The sequence below is a fragment of the Budorcas taxicolor genome, chromosome 14 (genome assembly GCF_023091745.1).
Source record: "Budorcas taxicolor isolate Tak-1 chromosome 14, Takin1.1, whole genome shotgun sequence".
NCBI classification, from domain to species: Eukaryota; Metazoa; Chordata; class Mammalia; order Artiodactyla; family Bovidae; genus Budorcas; species Budorcas taxicolor.
Window position 1 is genome coordinate 57,429,590 of NC_068923.1, and position 18,652 is coordinate 57,448,241.

At 44.1% G+C, this 18,652-nt stretch overlaps 1 protein-coding gene across 1 annotated transcript in view; it reads right to left on the reverse strand.

The window, feature by feature from the left end:
- The window catches only part of ZNF704 (zinc finger protein 704), a 245,620-nt gene extending 243,044 nt beyond the window's left edge, over positions 1–2,576 (reverse strand). Inside the window, exon 1 of the mRNA XM_052651684.1 lies at positions 2,094–2,576. Coding sequence (XP_052507644.1) covers positions 2,094–2,576 — 483 coding nt within the window. The remainder of the gene's footprint in view (positions 1–2,093) is intronic.
- Positions 2,577–18,652: the final 16,076 nt, after the last annotated feature.

Below are 18,652 nucleotides of genomic sequence, written 5' to 3' on the forward strand. Positions count from 1 at the left end.
CATAGTAGGTGTTTAATAAATATGTGAATAAATGAATGCATATATAATATTGACATTCTTGGGCTTCCTAGGTGGCTCAGTGATAAAGAATCTGCCTGCAAAGTAGGAGATGTGGGTTTGACCCCTGGGTCGGGAAGATCCCATGAGTAGTCTTGCCTGGAGAATTCCATGGACAGAGGAGCCTGACAGGCTACAGTTCATGGGGTGGCAAAGAGTCGGACATGACTTAGAGACTAAACAACAAATTGACATTCTTAAATGCATTAGAATAAAATGATCCTATTTTATTCATTAGAAAACCTCTTTAGATGCAGTGTCAAGATGACTTTAAAGCAGCAAAGATTATAAAATTATACCTCAAACTATTCAATACATAAATTCCTGAAAAGTTATGGGCAACCCAAAATGTTATAAAATAAGGTCCATTTTGAAAGAATTTAACAGAAATTTGCCTGGAGATGTGAAAATCTTTTTCTGGTAATATGAATGATCACATTCTAGTTCTTTCTTTGGTTTTTATAAATTTGATTTTTTTTTTCTATATTGGGTTTGCTTTGATCACAGGACATAAATTATAACTAATTTTTCCATCACAAATTGTGCAACAACTGTCCAAACTACAAGACATCTTTTCAATATTTCTGGACAAAAATGGTAAGGAGTCACTGCTCTTGTTACTTAATTTCACTGATGCCATGTGATTTAATTCCAAATCCAGCTATAACCTGTAGCCATACAATGCAGGCTTTTTATTAGACCATGGTAATGACAGTGGTCATGGTCTGGATTCCAACAAGCAAATGTCAAAAACTATCATCCCAAATGACCACTTGCTGAAAATTTCTCACTCCCAGAGCTGGTACTTCCAGGGTGGTCTAGGAAAGAAAGTTGTGCCTGGGTCTACTCTGGGGCTCTTCAAATGCTAATGTTTAACATTTCTTTGGAACTGCAATTTCATGCTTTGAGGAGTAGACTTTTTTCCTGGTTCCTTTTTTTAAAAAGATTAAAAAAAAATAGTCTCTATCTATTAAGCTCATGTGTTTTTCTTCCTGAAATACCAATATCTTGTGAAAACTCCCATCAACAGTGTTATTCAGCGAATTTTAAGCACCACTCTTCAGAAAAATCACTCACTGCATTGCTTACCACTTGCTGCCCTCAAAACTTCTTAGCAACATACACTGTGCATGAACCTCAACGTGGTTTGCTTTGTCCAATCACATGCCTGAAAGCCCAGCCAGTCAGTTGTGTAATAATAAACCCCTTATCTCCTGAAGATACACAAACGGAAAGATCTCTCAGTGCTTCAGTACACAAGGGACTTTGCTTGAATTCTCAGCTGAAACTCACATCCATTTAAAATGCCAAATGACCCCCACTTTCTCTGGTTTCCTCTTTTTTTCTCTCATTTGCAATTTTGAGGAGGAGGGGGAAAGAACCCCGAATGCTAAACAATGTCGAGTTTAAACAGGGGTGGGGGGTTGAGGGGGTGGGAGGCACTGCCGAAAGCTGCCAACAAAATGTATGTAGAAACCCAGGGCTTGGTTTTTGCTGTCCTGGGCTTACCGGTTCCCTCACAGGCGCCGGTGATGGAAACTCGCCCACAACTGTTCTCGGATGCAGAAGGGGTTGAGAGATTGACCAGAGAAGCGGTTTGCTAGTTTCCACGAGCTAGACTAGTCCTCGGAATAAGGGGAAGGGGGACCCTCGTACTTCCTGGGGAGGAATATCACCTCACGGCCACCTACCTCGCCCGTCCCCACCAGGCGCAGACCGGCTCCTACCTCGTCCCGCCTCCAAGTTCCCCGCCTCACCCGGGAGAAGCGTCCTTTGCCCGCAACCCACCCCGGACGAGCACGCCGGGCCGGCGGGCCCTGGAGGAAAGGGGGAGCGGCCGCCGGGGAAGGTGTGGGGCCCGAGCGTTGAGCTTCATCAGTCCCCTCGCTCGGCCCGCGCGGCCGCCGGACACACCCCTCCCGGGCCGGCCTCTGCGGTCGCCGGTCGCGGCCGCAGCCGGCGCCGCGCCGGAGCCCGGGGCCAGTCCCCTCCCCGCGCCCGAGGGTCGCGCGCGCGCCCCCGCAGCCGGCTCGCACCTTCAAGGCGCCCCGGGCCGGGCCCTTGGGGAGCGCGCGGCCGGGGCCGAGGGCCACGAAGCGCTCGTCGCCGTCCTCGTCGTCGTCGTCGCCGTCCACCACCTCGACGACCACCTCCTCGTCCTCGTCCTCGTCGTCGTCATCCTCCTCCTCCGCGCCCCCTCGGGGCTTCGCCGGCGCCCGCCCGAGCCCCCTCCGCCGCCGGCTCCCGCCCTCTTCGTCCTCGTCTTCCTCCCCCAGAAGCAGCAGCACCGGAGACGAGGCGGCGGCGGCGGCCCCGGCGCGAGGCGGGTCGGTCCCGGCGTTGCGCGGTGGCGGCAGCGGCGGCCTCCAGCTCTCCGGGGCCGGGGCCGGGGCGGGCGGCGGGAGCCCGGGCAGCGCGCCTTCCCGGGCGGGCGCGGGCGCGGGGCCGGGCGGCTGCAGCGCGGCGCTGCCCCGGCGGCTGCCCAGGCTGGAGCGCTTGGCTAGACGCCGCGCCTGCATGCCTGCCCGCGGGCTGCCGGCCGCCGCGCCGAGCCGGAGAGTTGGTCACCTCCCCCTCCTCGTCCTCCTCCTCCTCCTCCCCGGGCGGCCGCTGTGGTCGCAAAGCGCCCGGGGCGCGGAGCTGCCGGGGGGCTGCGGGAGCCGCCTCCCCGGGGCCGCCGGCTGCCACTGGCTGCAGAGGCGCGGGCGCCGCCTTCGCTGGACCGGCCCGCGGGGACGCCGGCGGCTACGGCGGGGCGGCGCGGCGGCCGCGGGCGGGGGTGGGTGTGAGCGAGCGGCGCGTTGCCGCCTCCGCCGCCGCCGCCGCCGCCGCCGCCCGGGAGCCGCGGGCCGCGCTGCGCTCCATGCGGCCGGCGGCCGGGCCCGCGCGCTCCGGGCCTACAGCTGCCGTTCCCCGGCGCGAGCTGTTTGTGTTGTGTGTTTTCCACCACCGCCCCCCTCTTCGCGAGCGGTTCCTCGCAGCCCTCCAGTCCCCCTCCCCCGTGCAGACAAAACCCGGACTGGATTTATTTCTCCAACCCGCAGCCTCCGAAAATCGGGTCCCTCCGACCAGTCGGCCCAGCGAGCCGCGGGGGCCCGCGCTAGCCCATGGCTGCTTATTCCCTTCGAAAGGAGCCTCGGCTGGGCTTCTAGAAGTAAGGTTGGCGGTCCAAGTCAGACTTTTGAAGGAAGAGATTTGCCACAAGTCATTTGATGATCTTTACCGGGCAAGGCTTGACTACTCTTGAGCTTGTACGAAATCTCGAGGAAGGTGTACCAACCCGAGATTTGGGGTTAATTGCTAACCTGACTCATTTGGATTTTTTGAGACGCTGTTTCTGGACATTGCCCGCCAATCTCTCTGGCTTCTTGAACACACCGTTCTAGGCCCTGCCTTTTGAGTTCACTTGGCGCTGAGCTGTCTTGCAGCTTTTATTTCTGCGTTTTTTACCTTGAGTGCCTGATTCTAACAGCTAAATTGCAAGAAGCTTTTGGCTCTCACCATTCAATGTGCAGACTGCTGGCACCGTCCGGACCTTGGGAGAAACAAACCGGAGCAAGGGTTCAAGATTACTTGAGTTTGTTGTTGTAAAAATTAATGTGAAGTGAGATCAAGTGTGGAAACCAAGCACAGAACCAGTTTGCCACATGACATTGTCACTTTCTAAGGATTTTTAGGTGTGACAAAGAAAAGTCATCTGCTAGTGTTTGGGGTTAGGCTGTATGGTAAACCGAGTTGTTTACATTCAAATTATAAGCCAACTCCACCTTTGTCGCTGAAGCCTCTGGAGGATCTCCAAACACTATGCAGGTGCCTCCAGAAGACCAGTGTAAACTATGCCTTTGCCCAGCTCCCTTTCACGGTAATGACCATAGATTTAACATCACATGTGCTGTTAGACACTCGAAGGCTGCTCATTAAATGCTCACTTCTGGTATCTTCCAACTGTTGAACATTTCCACTGGGATGATGACGAAGATTCTAAAATGAACTTTTTGTTCTCCCTGAATCAGATGAGCTTCCTGATAGACCTATTTCGGTAATGACATTCTCATTAGAATCATTCAGGCCCAGAATAGCGGCATTATACTCATTCCCTTCTCTACCTTATTCCTAGAAGCAGTTGCCCACAACTCCACTGGTCTTTCTGACATGCCTCTGGAATCCACTCATTCCTTCTCATTCCCAAGCTCCTGCAGAATTTCATGACCATAAAAGTTAGCATTTCTAGCAAGCTTCCTACACCTAGTTTCTCAATAATACACCCTCCCCTAACCCTCTCCAAACATAAGCACCAGATTCATCTTCCCCAAACTTCATTCAGATCAAGGCGTTTTCTGGTGGAACTTTTCATGTGTCATTATTCCATTGGAGAATTAAGAGAGAGAGAAAAGAAAATGGTCTGAGCATTTTAAGAGATGGGTGTGCTTGATCAAAGCATGAGACAGCAGAGGGGTCAGCTAAGAAGTAAACTAATCAGTATTAGTGAGTGTGAAGAATGAAGGGTCACTGAAGTGATTTCATCCCAATTGCAAGAAATTTCCCTTGGTTGATTTGGAGAATGATTTTAGAGAAAGACAGCAGAGTCTTTCTCTGACCAGGAAGAATAAAGATCAGAGGCAAGGGGCTGGCTGACAGATACAAAGAGGGTGGTGGAGGGAAACAAAGGTGAGACAAGTGGGCTAATGGTTAACCATGTGGTCTCAGGAGCCGGAATATCTGGGTCTGAATCCCAGCTCTGAACTTACCAGCTATATGCCTTTCCTCACCCTACCTCTGTGCCTCGGTTTCCTTATCTTTAAAACAGGAATAATAGTAGCACCTACCCAGTAGGGCTTCCCAGGTGGCACTGTGGTAAAGAATCCACCTGCAATGCTGGAGACTACCTGCAAGGCAGAAGCTGCGGATTCAACCCCTGGGCCAGGAAGATCCCCAGAGGAGGAAATGGCAACCCACTCCAGTATTCTTGCCTGGGAAATCCTATGGACAGAAGAACCTGGCGGGCTATCGTCCATGGGGTCACAAAGAGTAGGACACAACAGAGCACACACACAGACACACACCCCCCTAATAGCTAAGTTGTTTTGTGGGATAATGAACTACTATGTGTAACACCTTAGAAGAGTACCTGGCATAGGAAGGTCTATATAAGGGCTTGTTATATGAAACATATTCGTGGTGGTGGACAAACAAGCTGTTTTGGGGGTACTGTCAAAGAATAACAAGGTAACTTTCCTTTAGCAAATTCAGAACTGTCAATAACTGCCTTTACTAACCTGTCGCTAACCTGCCTCTAAAGTCCAGCTAGATCTTATCAAGGCGCTGTGGACAGGCCAAAGATAAGCTTTTTATGTCTGAAACTGTCATGGATAATGGAGAGTGTTTTCCTGACAACTGAGAGAAAAGGTAGAGTAAAGTGAGTTTGTGATTGGTGTTCATGGCTTAGTGGAAGAAGTACTAATTTACACCACTGTACCTTCTTTAAAAATTGCTACGTGCATTTTGAAATCAACTGTTCTTTCGCTCAGGCCACCTTAATGAAGTCCACATATACCCATTCCCTGGTCCCACTAGGCCCGAGATGCTACCCTCAGAGTGGGAGAAAAAGGCTGACTTTCGTGTACTGGTACTACTAAGTTGAGGTTAATGTTACAGAAGAGGTTTGTTCTCAGCTGGGCTTTGAGGGAAGAGAAGAATCTAGATGGGCAGGGAGAGCAGTATTATCCAGGTAAGGGCAGGCCACTGCAGACCAAGCTCATGAAATCAGAGCATATGAGGCAAGAAGTAAAATCAAATTACCTAATTCATCAGGAATCAAGAATTATGTCATTACATGGTTTCATGGCACACTGCTCATGGTACACACAGGCTCAGAAGTCAAGAACTATTAATATCTCATGATGTCAGACATGGGTGCCTGACATCTGCTTCCCTCTCCTCTATTCCCTAAACATAACACATTTTTACTTGTAATACTGGGAACACTTGCCATTGAGCATGAGGTATGCCTCTAAGTCACGGGATACAGAAGGCATGTCTCCAGAGAGTCCGGTTTAACATGGCATCATTCATGCCACCATTCATTCAATATGTATTTATTGAGCTCTGCTAAATGCCATGCCTTCATCTTGGCACCGGTGTGTAATAGCAAACAAAATAACCCTCACTGGACAGGGGAAATAGACAACCATCAAAGAAAATAAGTGAACTCTATGATTTCATAGATGGCATAAGTGCTACAGAGGAAAATAAAGCCCAGAGGTAGAGAGCACTGGAAGTTTAACAAAAGGAAGTAAATATTTATAGCTAATATGTACTTAGTGTACTTAATTTCTTATTATTATTTTTAGTTATTTTTAAAGTAATTTTTATTCACACATAGTTGCTTTACAATGTTGTGTTAGCTTCTACTGTACAGTAACAAAACATGTAGAGTAAGATGAATCAGCCGTACACATACATATATCCCTCCTCTTTGGACTTTCTTCCCATTCAGGTCACCACAATGCATTAAGTAGAGTTTCCTGAGCTATGCAGTAGGTTCTCATTAATTACCTATCTTACACATAGTAGTGTGTATATGTCAATCCCAATCTCCCAGGTCATCCCACCCCCACCTCCTTTCCCCTTGATATCCATATGTTTGTTCTCTACGTCTGTATTTCTATTTCTGCTTTGAAAATAAGACCATCTTTCTAAATAAGACCTTTTTTCTAAATTCTACATATATGTGACACTTGTTTTTCTCTATTTATTGTAATGATCTGTAATTATATTTATTAAAAATTTTTATATATTTCTCAAATAAGTATATATTTCATACTATATTTAATATAAATAAATATATTAAAACAAACTGAGAAACAGTACAATCGTAATGTAAAAGCTGAATGAGACTTGCAGCAGTGAGTCCTTTCAAGCATGATAGTGAACTCTATCTTTTCCCCTTGAACAGGATCAGTTCTCTTATGCATCCTGTAGGCTTTGCCTGAACAACCGGAGAAGGGCTGATGAGGAAGACAGATGATGGACTTTGGAGTAAGCGCCACCCCACAACTGTGGAGCAGCTGGCTGCCTCGTGCCTGGTTTCTTCTGATCCTCAATGACTCTTAAACCATTGACTTCTGAGCCCCAAAGATACCCAAAGCTTTTTTTAAAAACATGTACTAAGAACTTGTACAAAGAAAATCAGTCTCAATTTAACATTTTGTTTAATTCTTTAAAATCTAAGCTTCAGAAAAAGAATAATCACACTCCCCAGATCACAAAGAACTGACTCATTGGAAAAGACCCTGATGCTGGGAAAGATTAAAGGCAGGAGGAGAAGGGGATGACAGAGGATGAGATGGTTGGATGGCATCACCAACTCGATGAACGTTGAGCAAGCTCCGGGAGTTGGTGATGGACAGAGAAGCCTGGCGTGCTGCAGTCCATGGGACTGCAAAGAGTCAGACACGACTGAGTGACTGAGCTGAACTAAACTGAGACCGCAAAGTATAACCATAACCAGGGCAGACATGTAACAAATGCCTACCCTCCCACAAGAACTCATTTCTGTCCTTGAGAACCTTAAATAGATGGATTCCTTGAGCGTGGCAGCTCCTTTTAAAAATTACTTTAAAACTAAAAGTAAAAATCTGCCCTTTAAACAAGTTATAACAGTAAGATTAAGTTAGTTTTTCCACACTTCTGGGAAACTTAAAAATGGTTTCAGATGATGACTGTCATCCCACCGTATGAAAAATAGATTAAGGTTAAGAGAATCACTCATCTATTACACCCTTCAGGCTAAAAGCCTGTATAAATCAAGCATAAACCTCCACCCAGATAAATGTTTCTTCCGTGAGCGATTAACTCAAACTCTCAACAACACAATGTACTTTCTACAGAGTTCTTTAGAATGTCTCCCAGAGACTTGGATTTTTTTCAATCTTTCATTATTATTATTTTCAGTGATCATAAAACTGATGGAATTACTTTTTTTATGAGACACATATTTGCTGTTTTGGGGTGGGGTAGAGTGGTGTGTACGGTGTGTGTGTGTGTATAGAGAGAGGGGGGAGGGGGTTTTGTTTGTTTCCTGATCATGTTAGTCATCTTACATTTGCACTTTAAAGGCAATAGAAAGAACACTGGACTGGGATCCCAGAGACATGGGTTTGAATCCTGATCTGAGGATTATTTGCTGTATGACTAGTTATGTAATATGCTCAGTCACTCAATCGTATCCAACCCTTTGCAACCCCATGGACTGCAGCCTCACAGGCTCCTTTGTCCATGGGGATTCTCCAGGCAAGAATACTGGAGTGGGTTGCCATACCCTCCTCCAGGGGATCTTCCCAACCCAGGTATCGAACTCAGGTCTCCTGCATTGCAGGCGGACTCTTTACCATCTGAGCCATCAACTGGTTAAGTCCCCTAATCTCTGCAGAGTTCACAAAGTAAGATTAATGAATTGTAGTCTTTAAGGTCTTTTAACTTTTGAGTGCTATAATGGAAGATATGGACCTGAAGTATGTTTGAAGTTTAAGATTAAGCCAAATGCCCATTATTCAAATCCACAAATGACATCTAGTATGTAAACGTACAAATGTATGTAGGATTTTTTACAGACAGCTCCTCTAAGCCAGTGTGTTGTGCTGTATCTTAGGACTGCCATCTCAGTTCTGATCATTCTCACCCTTAATTCCACAGCCCCTCCCTGCTTTGCTGGGAATGCAAAATTATGAAATTGTGCAAACACTTGCTGCCATCTTATTTTGCTAGTTATATCTTTGGTGGTAAGATGCCCTAATGACTACAAACCAAGTAGTTGCTCCTTTATATTATTTGTATTAACATCTTTTCCCACAAAGTGAAAATTGCCTCCATCCAAGATGTATATTTACTTCCTATTAATGATATTTTCATATCTGAAGTTTTGCTCTCATCTTTCTTTTCCTTTCGCTTTTTAAAAAATCCAAGATCGTTCTGGTACAAGTAACTGAAATCCCCATTTACCCAAAATGAAAAAGGAGGGAAGGGATTTATCAGTTTGGGTAACTCAACCACATTTTAAAATTAAAATTTTAAAACATTAAAAAGCAGAGGCATCACTTTGCTGACAAAGATCCATTTAGTCAAAGCTATGGTTTTCCCAGTAGTCACATATGGCTATGAGAGCTGAACCACAGAGAAGGCTGAGCGCTGAAGAATTGATGCTTTTGAACTGTGATACTGGAGAAGACTCTTGAGTGTCCCTTGGACAGCAAGGAGATCAAATCAGTCAATCCTAAAAGAAATCAATCCTGAACATTCATTGGAAGGACTGATGCTGAAGCTGAAGCTCCAGTACTTTGGCCACCTGATGCGAAAAGTCGATTCATTGGAAGAGACCCTGATGCTGGGAAAGACTGAAGGCAACAGGAAAAGAGGGTGACAGAGGAAGAGACTGTTAGATAGCATCACTGACTCAATGGACAGGCGTTTGAGGAAACTCAGGGAGATAGTGAAGGACAGCAAAGCCTGGTGTGCTGCAGTTCATGGGGTCTCAGAGGGTCAGACACAACTGAGTGACTGGACAACAACAACTCAACCACAGATGAGCCTGGGTTTGGGGAAAGTTAGATTCAGGGCGTATGTGATATATGGTTGTCTGTCTTTCTCTCTCTCTTTGTGCGTGTGACTTGTTTCATTATCTGGCCAGCTAGCACCAGCTCATAGGCAGCTCTGACCATGCACCTGTCAGTCTTATAACCAGAAGCACAGGAGCTCTCTGCATCTGGAACTGTTAAGGAAATCCTAGCAAACCTCCCTGGAAGGCCCTCTGGGTTGTGAGTCTGTGTCTGTGGCCAAGGGTGGAATGCTGTGATTGGTGGCCTTCACTCTACAACATGGTTAAAGGGGAAAAGGGTAATTACTGTCCTGAGCAGAAAAAGAACATAAGAGACCACTATATCTTATAAATATAACCAATACTATTTAAAATCTGAAACATGAAAATAGGTCAAAGGAAAAAAAAGCACACCTAATCTCCCTCCCCAAAGACAACCACTGATACTGTTTTGGTGTGTTTATTTTAATTTGTTTCTGCGCATGTTTTTTTTAATTTCATATTGCTTTTCACCTGTTTTTTACAATTTAAGCTTTCACTCACATGTGGCAATATAACTTGTAGATGGATTATGAGCTAGAAAGAAAGAAATAAGTCATGAAAATATTACAAGAAAATGTGCATGAATATTTTTTATAAACTCTGGGGAACGACGGCCATTATAAAGAGGATATCAGTTCAGAGCCATAGCAAAAGGCTGATAAATTTGACCACAAAGCCCCTTTAAACTTTATGGTAAAGGTGCCATTAAAGAGTTTTAAAAGGCTAAAGACTGTTGGCTTTCAACATAAAATCATTGATTAATATGCAGCCAAATACAAATAATTCAGCATTATTAAAGCAGTTAGATACAATGCTCACCTACCAGACTGGTAGAAATGTTAAAGCTTTGAAAATATTCAGTGTGACTTACAGTATGGACAAACAGATCCTCATATGTAAGATCTATCATAATTCTAAAATGTACTTTCCACTGGAAACCAGCGATTTCACTTCTGGCTGTGGATCCTAGAGAAACACTGATACATGAGCACAAAGGAGCACAGAGAAGGTCCTTGTTTCAATACTGGTTTTAATAGCAGAATGTTGAAAGCAGCATAAATACTCATCAAAAAGAGAATGGTTTAGAAAGAAGCCTTTGAAAATGTGGGAACCACCATGAAGCAGCTAAAAAGAGTGAGGGAGGTCACTGTATACCAAAAGGGAATAGACTCAAAGTTTTAAATGGAAAAGGCAAGTTGTAAAATTTTGTTGATGCATGATCTCATTTGCGTTTAAAGCAAAACCCCACAGAGTATAATGTACACTCTACACAGTATGATTTCAGATGGGAAGGTGGACAGATCAACGAGAAACTGACTAAAGGTATGCGCAACCTTGGGAGAGGCTAATGGGATCGAGGTAAAAGATAAAGGAGGTCTCTCGCTTTCTATATTTTGGGTTTTTAAAAAACTTGAATTTGTATTCAGATATTGCATGGATCAAGCTTCCCAAGTGGCTCAGTGGTAAAGAAACTGCCTGCCAAGCAGGAGCTGTGGGTTTGATCCCTGGGCCAAGAAGATCCGCTGGAGAAGGAAGTGACAACCCACTCCAGTATTCTTGACTGGGAAATCCCAAGGACAGAGGAACCTGGCAGGCTACAGTCCATGCGGTTACAAAAGAGTGAGACATGATATAGTGATTAAATCACCACCATTATATGAATCACTTTAAAATAAAGTCAAAACTCTTCACAGCATTATTTTTACTATAGAATATTCTGTCCTGCCATTGTGCCATGATTTCACCATGTCTTGCTATTTTCAAGGCCACTTCTGTACAGAAAGTGCTGGACATCTTCTGGATTACTTCCTTGGGACCAGAGCCAGAAGTGGAATCAGTGGTCCCAGGCTATGCACATTTTCCTGATAAGATTTTACTAGACAGCTTTCTGGAGGAGTTACCGCAATGGACGTTCTGACAAGCATGAGAAAGTGGCCCATTTCCTGCACTCTTCCATGCTTTGATCATATCATATTTCATTCTTTCCATCATTTTCCCGCTCTTTGCTACTTTGATAAATGTTCCATCAAATCTCATTTTGTTTTGATTTCTTTCTTTGATCATTAATGAAGAAAAGTATTTCCCCATGTGTTCAAGTTTTATTTCCCCTTCTGCAAATTCTTTTCTTATCTTTTGCCTATATGCCTACAAGAGTCTGGGTTTTTCTCTTCACTGGTATGAGCTCTCCACATTAAAAGTCCTCTCGTCATAGCTTTTGCAGATACTTTCCTAGCTTTGCTATTTCTCTTTAAATTTCTTCACGTTTTCTTTCCCAAAGCTTTAGACTTACCTATGAACCTTTCTTTTCCTTTCTTTGCTGATTTTATATACAAATTCCTTTCATTGTTTTTCCCCAAGATTTGCACTAATAACCTCTGCTACACTTCATCCCTTATCATTTTCCTTCAATTCTTTTTATTTATTTATGTACCTATTTTTTGCTGCAAGGCTTCATTTCAATTTTATTTATATGTTATCCAACATAACTTCCTTATACTGCAGAATATGCTATTATTTATTCTTAAAATTAAGTTTTCAGACTTGATTCTCATTTACTTAGTATTGATCACATGCCTTCTTCTATGTATTTTACTGAATAACTCAATTAATAGTTCATTCAAATAAATATATTTTTAAGTTTAAATAATTCTCATCCAAACAATAATATCTATAATAAATAATGTTTTCAAAAATACTAAAGTTAGCCCTTTTAAAGTATTTAATATTAATACAAATGTGAACATGCAGATAGTTCATCTGCCAGCACATCCTGTAAAAAAGGAATTGGTCTATAATTGTCCTGTCCAATATCGTAGCCCCTGGCCACAGGTAGCCATGGAGCACTTGAAATGTGGCTAGTACAAATGAAGACCCTGATGCCGGGAAAGACTGAAGGCAGGAGAAGGGGACAACAGAGGATGAAATGGTTAGATGGCATCACCGACTCGATGGACATGCATTTGAGCAAGCTCCAGGAGTTGGTGATGGACAGGGAAGCCTGGCATGCTGCAGTTCATGGGGCTGCGAAGAGTCAGACATGACTGAGCAACTGAACTGAACTGAACAAATGAAGAACTAAATTTTCAATAGCATTTAACTTTCATGAAGTTAAATAGCCACACGTATCTAGTGGCTGTAGGACTGGACAGTGCAGGCTCAGACCTTCCAAGGATCATCTCTGACTTCCCAGATCCATTGTTAGGTGAACCTGACTGAGCTAATTAAAGAAACAGAAACTACACTCCTGATACTCTGCTGCAAATCCAAAATCAAAGCTACCGTAACTATATTTTCTCATCTACCTGCCCAATTTTTGAAACCTAATGTTTTTGAATTATTAGCTTATATTTTATAATTATCATTTATTACCTTCACCAGACTTCCAATCGGGCTATTTTTCAGGTTTGAGGGGGATGAGATGTCAGAAGCACCCAATCTCTGCCCTCTGCCTCCAGAACTATTTTTACCTACCCCATTTTAGTTCCTATGTTTGTTATTTTATTCTGAAGCTATTCTAAAGAAAGAAGTACCCGAGTTAACCCCAGTAACCTATTATAAGAGTCTTGAAAGCTATAAAATATGAGACATTAACACATGCTGATATAAATACCCCTGGGATTTCTTAAAAGCTAGTTGTAAATTTCTTTTTGTTGATATTATTAAGCCTGAAAGAAAGAGAGACAGACAGAATTTTACAAACTGTCTAAAAATTCCTTGGTGCTCTATACCCTCAATACTAAGATCTGGAATTTTCCCTGAACCAGTATAGCTATCAAGACTGTCCATCTGGTCACATGCCTGGAGTGAAGGGGGGTAGACAGTAAGGAGTAGCAGCCTTGGTCATCTTCAGTTTCTTTCATTAGGGATGCAAAGCGTACCTGCAAGTTTTTCCTATCATTTCTTTCAAAGTGATGGTGGTGCTGCTCGTCCTCCAACGTATAAACCACTGCCCATATGTAAACCCCACTAACCACACAGCCCTGCTAAATTCATCTGTTTACCTAGTCACAGCCACCACCGCCACTTGATGTGCTACTTCCATATGGCAGACAAGACTGATTTCCAGGACCTTTAGCCTAGACTGAAGTTTTAAATACAACTTGGTACAAATACTATTATTTCTTGCTCCTTTCCAGAAGTTAAGGGAAGGGAAGAGAAGAAAGAGAAGCAGAAAAGGAAGGAGAAAAAAAAGGCGGGGACATGAAGGGTGAACAGCAAAAAATATAACAGTCTTGGATCTTTGATAATTTACTGTGTTATATATAAAAATACACACATAAAAGATTTTCTTCTATTTATCCTGAGTGTGTCCTTCAGAAAACTAGGGCTAATTTCCCCTTATTCAATTCGCAGTAAAAAGAAAATATCACTAGTTATGATCTTGGATATAAAAACAATGATCTTTACTATTTTTAAAAAATCTTTCCCAATTTTCAATATGGCATTTCAGCAACAATGCCAGTCATTTCCCCCATGCTGTCAGATGAAGTTTTTTTTTGGTTTTTGTTTTTTACTGTTTCTAAATCATTCTACTGTTGGTGATATCATTTTCTTGTTAGCTTTAGACCTCTCTCCCATTCTCACTTCTTGTTCAATTTCCTGTTCTCAACGACCTCTGTATTCTTTTTAATATCTTCCAACTCATCACTCATTCCCTATCTTTCAGAATCTAAAATCAGAGGTCACCCTAAGTATATAAACTGCCATCTATTAGAAGAACATTCAGCTTGTGTTACTCGGGACTATAAGATATTACCGGCCGGTACTGGCTGCATTATTTGCAGCCATAATTTGGGCTTCTTGCTCCAGATGACCGCACATTTCAAGATGGCAGAGCATTAAACCAAATGTGACGTGTGGTCTTCTAAGTGTGAGGCCCCCGGTGACAATCGGCCCACGAAGCAAGCCCCATTTCTAGGTTTGTCCTATGACTCTCGGGAGGGTGGGTACAGTACCCTTATGGTTTCTTCCGCTTCCTGTTCTCTAGATTCTTCTCTTTCCTTGGAAAAGGAGAATTCCACATTAGGAACTAAGGGTTATATTGTGGGATAGGGTGGGGACAAAGGGGGTAGGGGGGTTCAGGCTGGGGGGACACAAGTGTACCTGTGGCCAATTCATGTTGATGGATGGCAAAAACCATCACAATATTGTAAAGTATTTATCCTTCAATTAAAATAAATTAATTTAAAAAGAAGCAGCAATGCAAAGTCGTAATCCATATCTACTGAATCAGAAAATCTGGGGGTGGGCTTTAAGAGGCCCTCTGAGTGACTCTGATACACTTTAAGGTTTGAAGAGCACTGCCTAGGTCATGGCCATCAGAGTGAGACCTGCAGACAAGCAGCTAATTTGAAATGCAGAATTTCAGCCTTCCCTCCCCCAGAATCAGAGTCTGGGTTTTAACAAGATCCCCAAGTGGTTCATAAGCACATTTAGCTAAGAAGCACTGAACTTAGTAGTTTATGCTCTCAAGGGGTATTTATAGATTAGCCCATGGAGTCTAAATTGGAGGATGACTTTTAATGGAGTAATTTCAGGTTCAATTTAGATGGGAGGGGATATGTCATATTTAGAGGCTAAGTACCCTACCTGACACCATTTACATGCACATTTCAAATGACACCACACAGCACACATTCTGTCTTCTTCCTTGGCTTATATACGAGAGCAAGACTTGAAAAGATGAAACCAAACCAAACAATTGCAACCATGAAGGCCAATCTTTTAACAAAGATGGTTGAGTGTTTCCTGTGTATACTAAGGTCTTTGCTAGACTCTGAGATGCCCAGTTCCTGCACTCAGGAACTCCCAGTCCAACAGGGGACATAGGCATGGGCTGACATTATTACAATGCCTCTGACAAACGCATAGTGATAGTGATAGTCACCCAGTTGTGTCTGACTCTTTGTGACCCCATGGACTGTAGCCCACCAGGCTCCTCTGTTCACGGAATTCTCCAGGCAAGAATCCTGGGGTGGACTGCCATTTTCTTCTCCAGGGGATCTTCCTGATTTAAGGATCAAACCCAGGTCTCCTGCATGTCAGGCAGATTCTTTACTCTCTGAGCCACCAGGGAAGCCTGGCAAACATAAACATGGTCTTCAAGGAAATTTGGCAATCTCGGAGAACAGTGAAGGCTGGCTGGCCAGAGTAGGCCAGAGATGGTTTATGCAGTGAGGTCTTGCTGGAGTTGAGAGTTACAGGGTGAGTGGGGATCCACCAGATGATGAAGTGGCAGGAAGAACATTCCAGGGAGAGGAGCAGGGGAGCAGAGGAGCAGGGACAACAAAAATTCAGGAATTCTGCCCAGGGGATCGGAATACATTTGTAGCAATGCCAGGACACATCTCACTGAAATGACAGTCCTTTTTGATGTTTTCACTCCAACATCTGCGCTGTCTTCCTTCTGAGCACAACTCTTTTTGTGCAGGCATGTGGCTCAGCTGCCTGCTGGACTCAACAGTGGCAGTAGCACTGCCATCACTCACTCCACACAGGAACCAGCCATCCAGAGAGCGGGAAATCCAGACGTGTCAGGTGGTCCGTGGAGGAACCCCTCCATCATCACAACCTCGCTTCTCAGTCCAGTAACGTGATTTCAGCACCGTAGAGACATGTGAATACACTTATTGGAAACCTTTGACAATCTCTTTTCCCCACCAGCGGCTTCCCTGGTGGCTCAGATGGTAAAGAATATGTGCAGTGCAGGAGACCTGGGTTCGATCCTTGAGTTGGGAAGAACTTCTGGAGAAGAGAATGGCAACCCACTCCAGTATTCTTGTCCGGAGAATTCCTTGAACAGAGGAGCCCAGTGGGCTATAGTCCATGGGGTCGCAAAGAGTCGGACAGGACTGAATGAGTCACTCTTTCTTCACTCAGTGTGACTAACAATACCCTAATGTTTACCCAGGACAAGGAATGGGTTCCTCTGTAGACCTTTTCCTCCTCCATCCCAGCTTTATCTCTAAAATACATCTTACATCTAACCGCTCCCACCACCTCCACAGTTACCATATTGATCTAGCTCTCATCATCCCTAAGGTGGACTACTGTGCTAGAACTCCAAACTAGACTTATTGCTTTCACTTTTATCTTTCTACAGGCAAGCCTTCACATAGCAGCCAAATGGCCTTAAGTACAGAGAACAAAGTACAGCCCTCTCCTGTCCAAGAGCCTCCAAGAATTTCCCATCACATGCAGAAGGAATGGAAACACCCTTGAGAGGCTCAGAAGACCCTGCGCTGTCCCGCCTCTCAACCCCCTGCTCTCCTCCCCTTGTCCACCGTCCACCCTGCCTTCTCAGCCTTTCTTGATCAGACCAGCTCTCAATTCAGGCTCCCGACAGGCAGTCACTCTTCTCCTCCCTTCCGCCAGAGTGCCCTCTTGCACTTCGCTTGGGCATCTGCTCAAATTTCATGTCCTAAAAGAGGCCTTTCTTCACCACTCTGCTAAAAACAGCACTCCAAATCTGAGGCATTTTTTCCTTTAGAGCACTAATTACCAGGAGCTAGAAAGTAAGCTCCATGAGGTTGAGACATCATCTGTTTTGCTAGAATAGCACCTATGCTTTGTAGATGCTCAAACATTTCTTTCCTGAATTTAAAGTCATACTCAACTCTTCCATCTACATTGCTACAAGAATGATTATCCAGTCTAGTAAGCTGACAAACTGAATTTGCATCTTTTTGTGGCAAGCTTCAGTGGTTCTCAAACTTCTCTATGCCTCAAAATCACCTGGAGGGCTTATTAAAACACAGAGTCAAACAAATGTAACGAGTTAGTAATAAGTGAGAGTTGAGACTGGGCTTCCCCAGTGGCTTGCTGCTGCTGCTAAGTCACTTCAGTCACGTGTGACTCTGTGCGACCCCATAGACGGCAGCCCACCAGGCTCCCCTATCCCTGGGATTCTCCAGGCAAGAACACTGGAGTGGGTTGCCATTTCCTTCTCCAATGCATGAAAGTGAAAAGTGAAAGTGAAGTCGCACAGTTGTGTCTAACTCTTAGCAACCCCGTGGACTGCAGCCTACCAGGCTCCTCCATCCATGGGATTTTCCAGGCAAGAGTACTGGAGTGGGGTGCCATTGCCTTCTCCGGTGGCTTAGCTGTAAAGAATCTGCCTGCCAATGCAGGAGACGTGGGTTCAATTCCTGGGTTAAGAAGATCCCAGAGAAGGATATGACAGCCCATTCCAGTGTTCTTGCCTGGGAAATCCCATGGAGAGAGGAGCCTGGTGGGCTACAGTCAGTTGGGTTGAAAAAAAGTCAGACACAACAACAACAAGGAAGGTGTTGGGATTAGTAAAATTAGTACTTAATTATCCTTGGAACTTTGTATTTCTTTGAATCTCCATATAAAGTATGAACTGTGATTTAATACTCGAGAAAGAAATAGCAAAAAAGAAAAACACACAGGTTAAGGGCACACAGCCTCAAAATCTGATTCCAAAATAAAGTTGGGGTTGGAAAATAGCATCACGAACAAGTCACTGGATGCAGCTGATAGTGCTGATCCAGGAACCACACTTTTGTAAGAGATCTCTGTGCCACACATCCCCTGCAGTGGTGTGTCTTTCCCAAGCCCACTACTCTGTTCATAACTGCCAATAGATGAGTCCCCTACACACGAATCTTCAAAGGTTCAAAGTTGAGAACTTTCAAAGATGATAATGTGCCTTCGCACATCCAATAACATGTTAGTTCTTGCATCTGACATACACTGGCATATGTGTACATCCTTAACAACTGCTTGTGCTTTTGTGTACCTTTCAGTACCATATAGAGTACAGTAGCACCGTATCTTTATTTCAAGTCCAGAATGTCCGGAAACAAGTGGAAGAGCAGCAGTGATAGAGTTCATATTACTGTACTTTCCAAGGTATTATAATGTTAGTTTAAAATGTTTTATTTTTTGTGTTTGTTTTTATGTATTATTTGTGTGAAAAGTATTAGAAACCTATTGCCA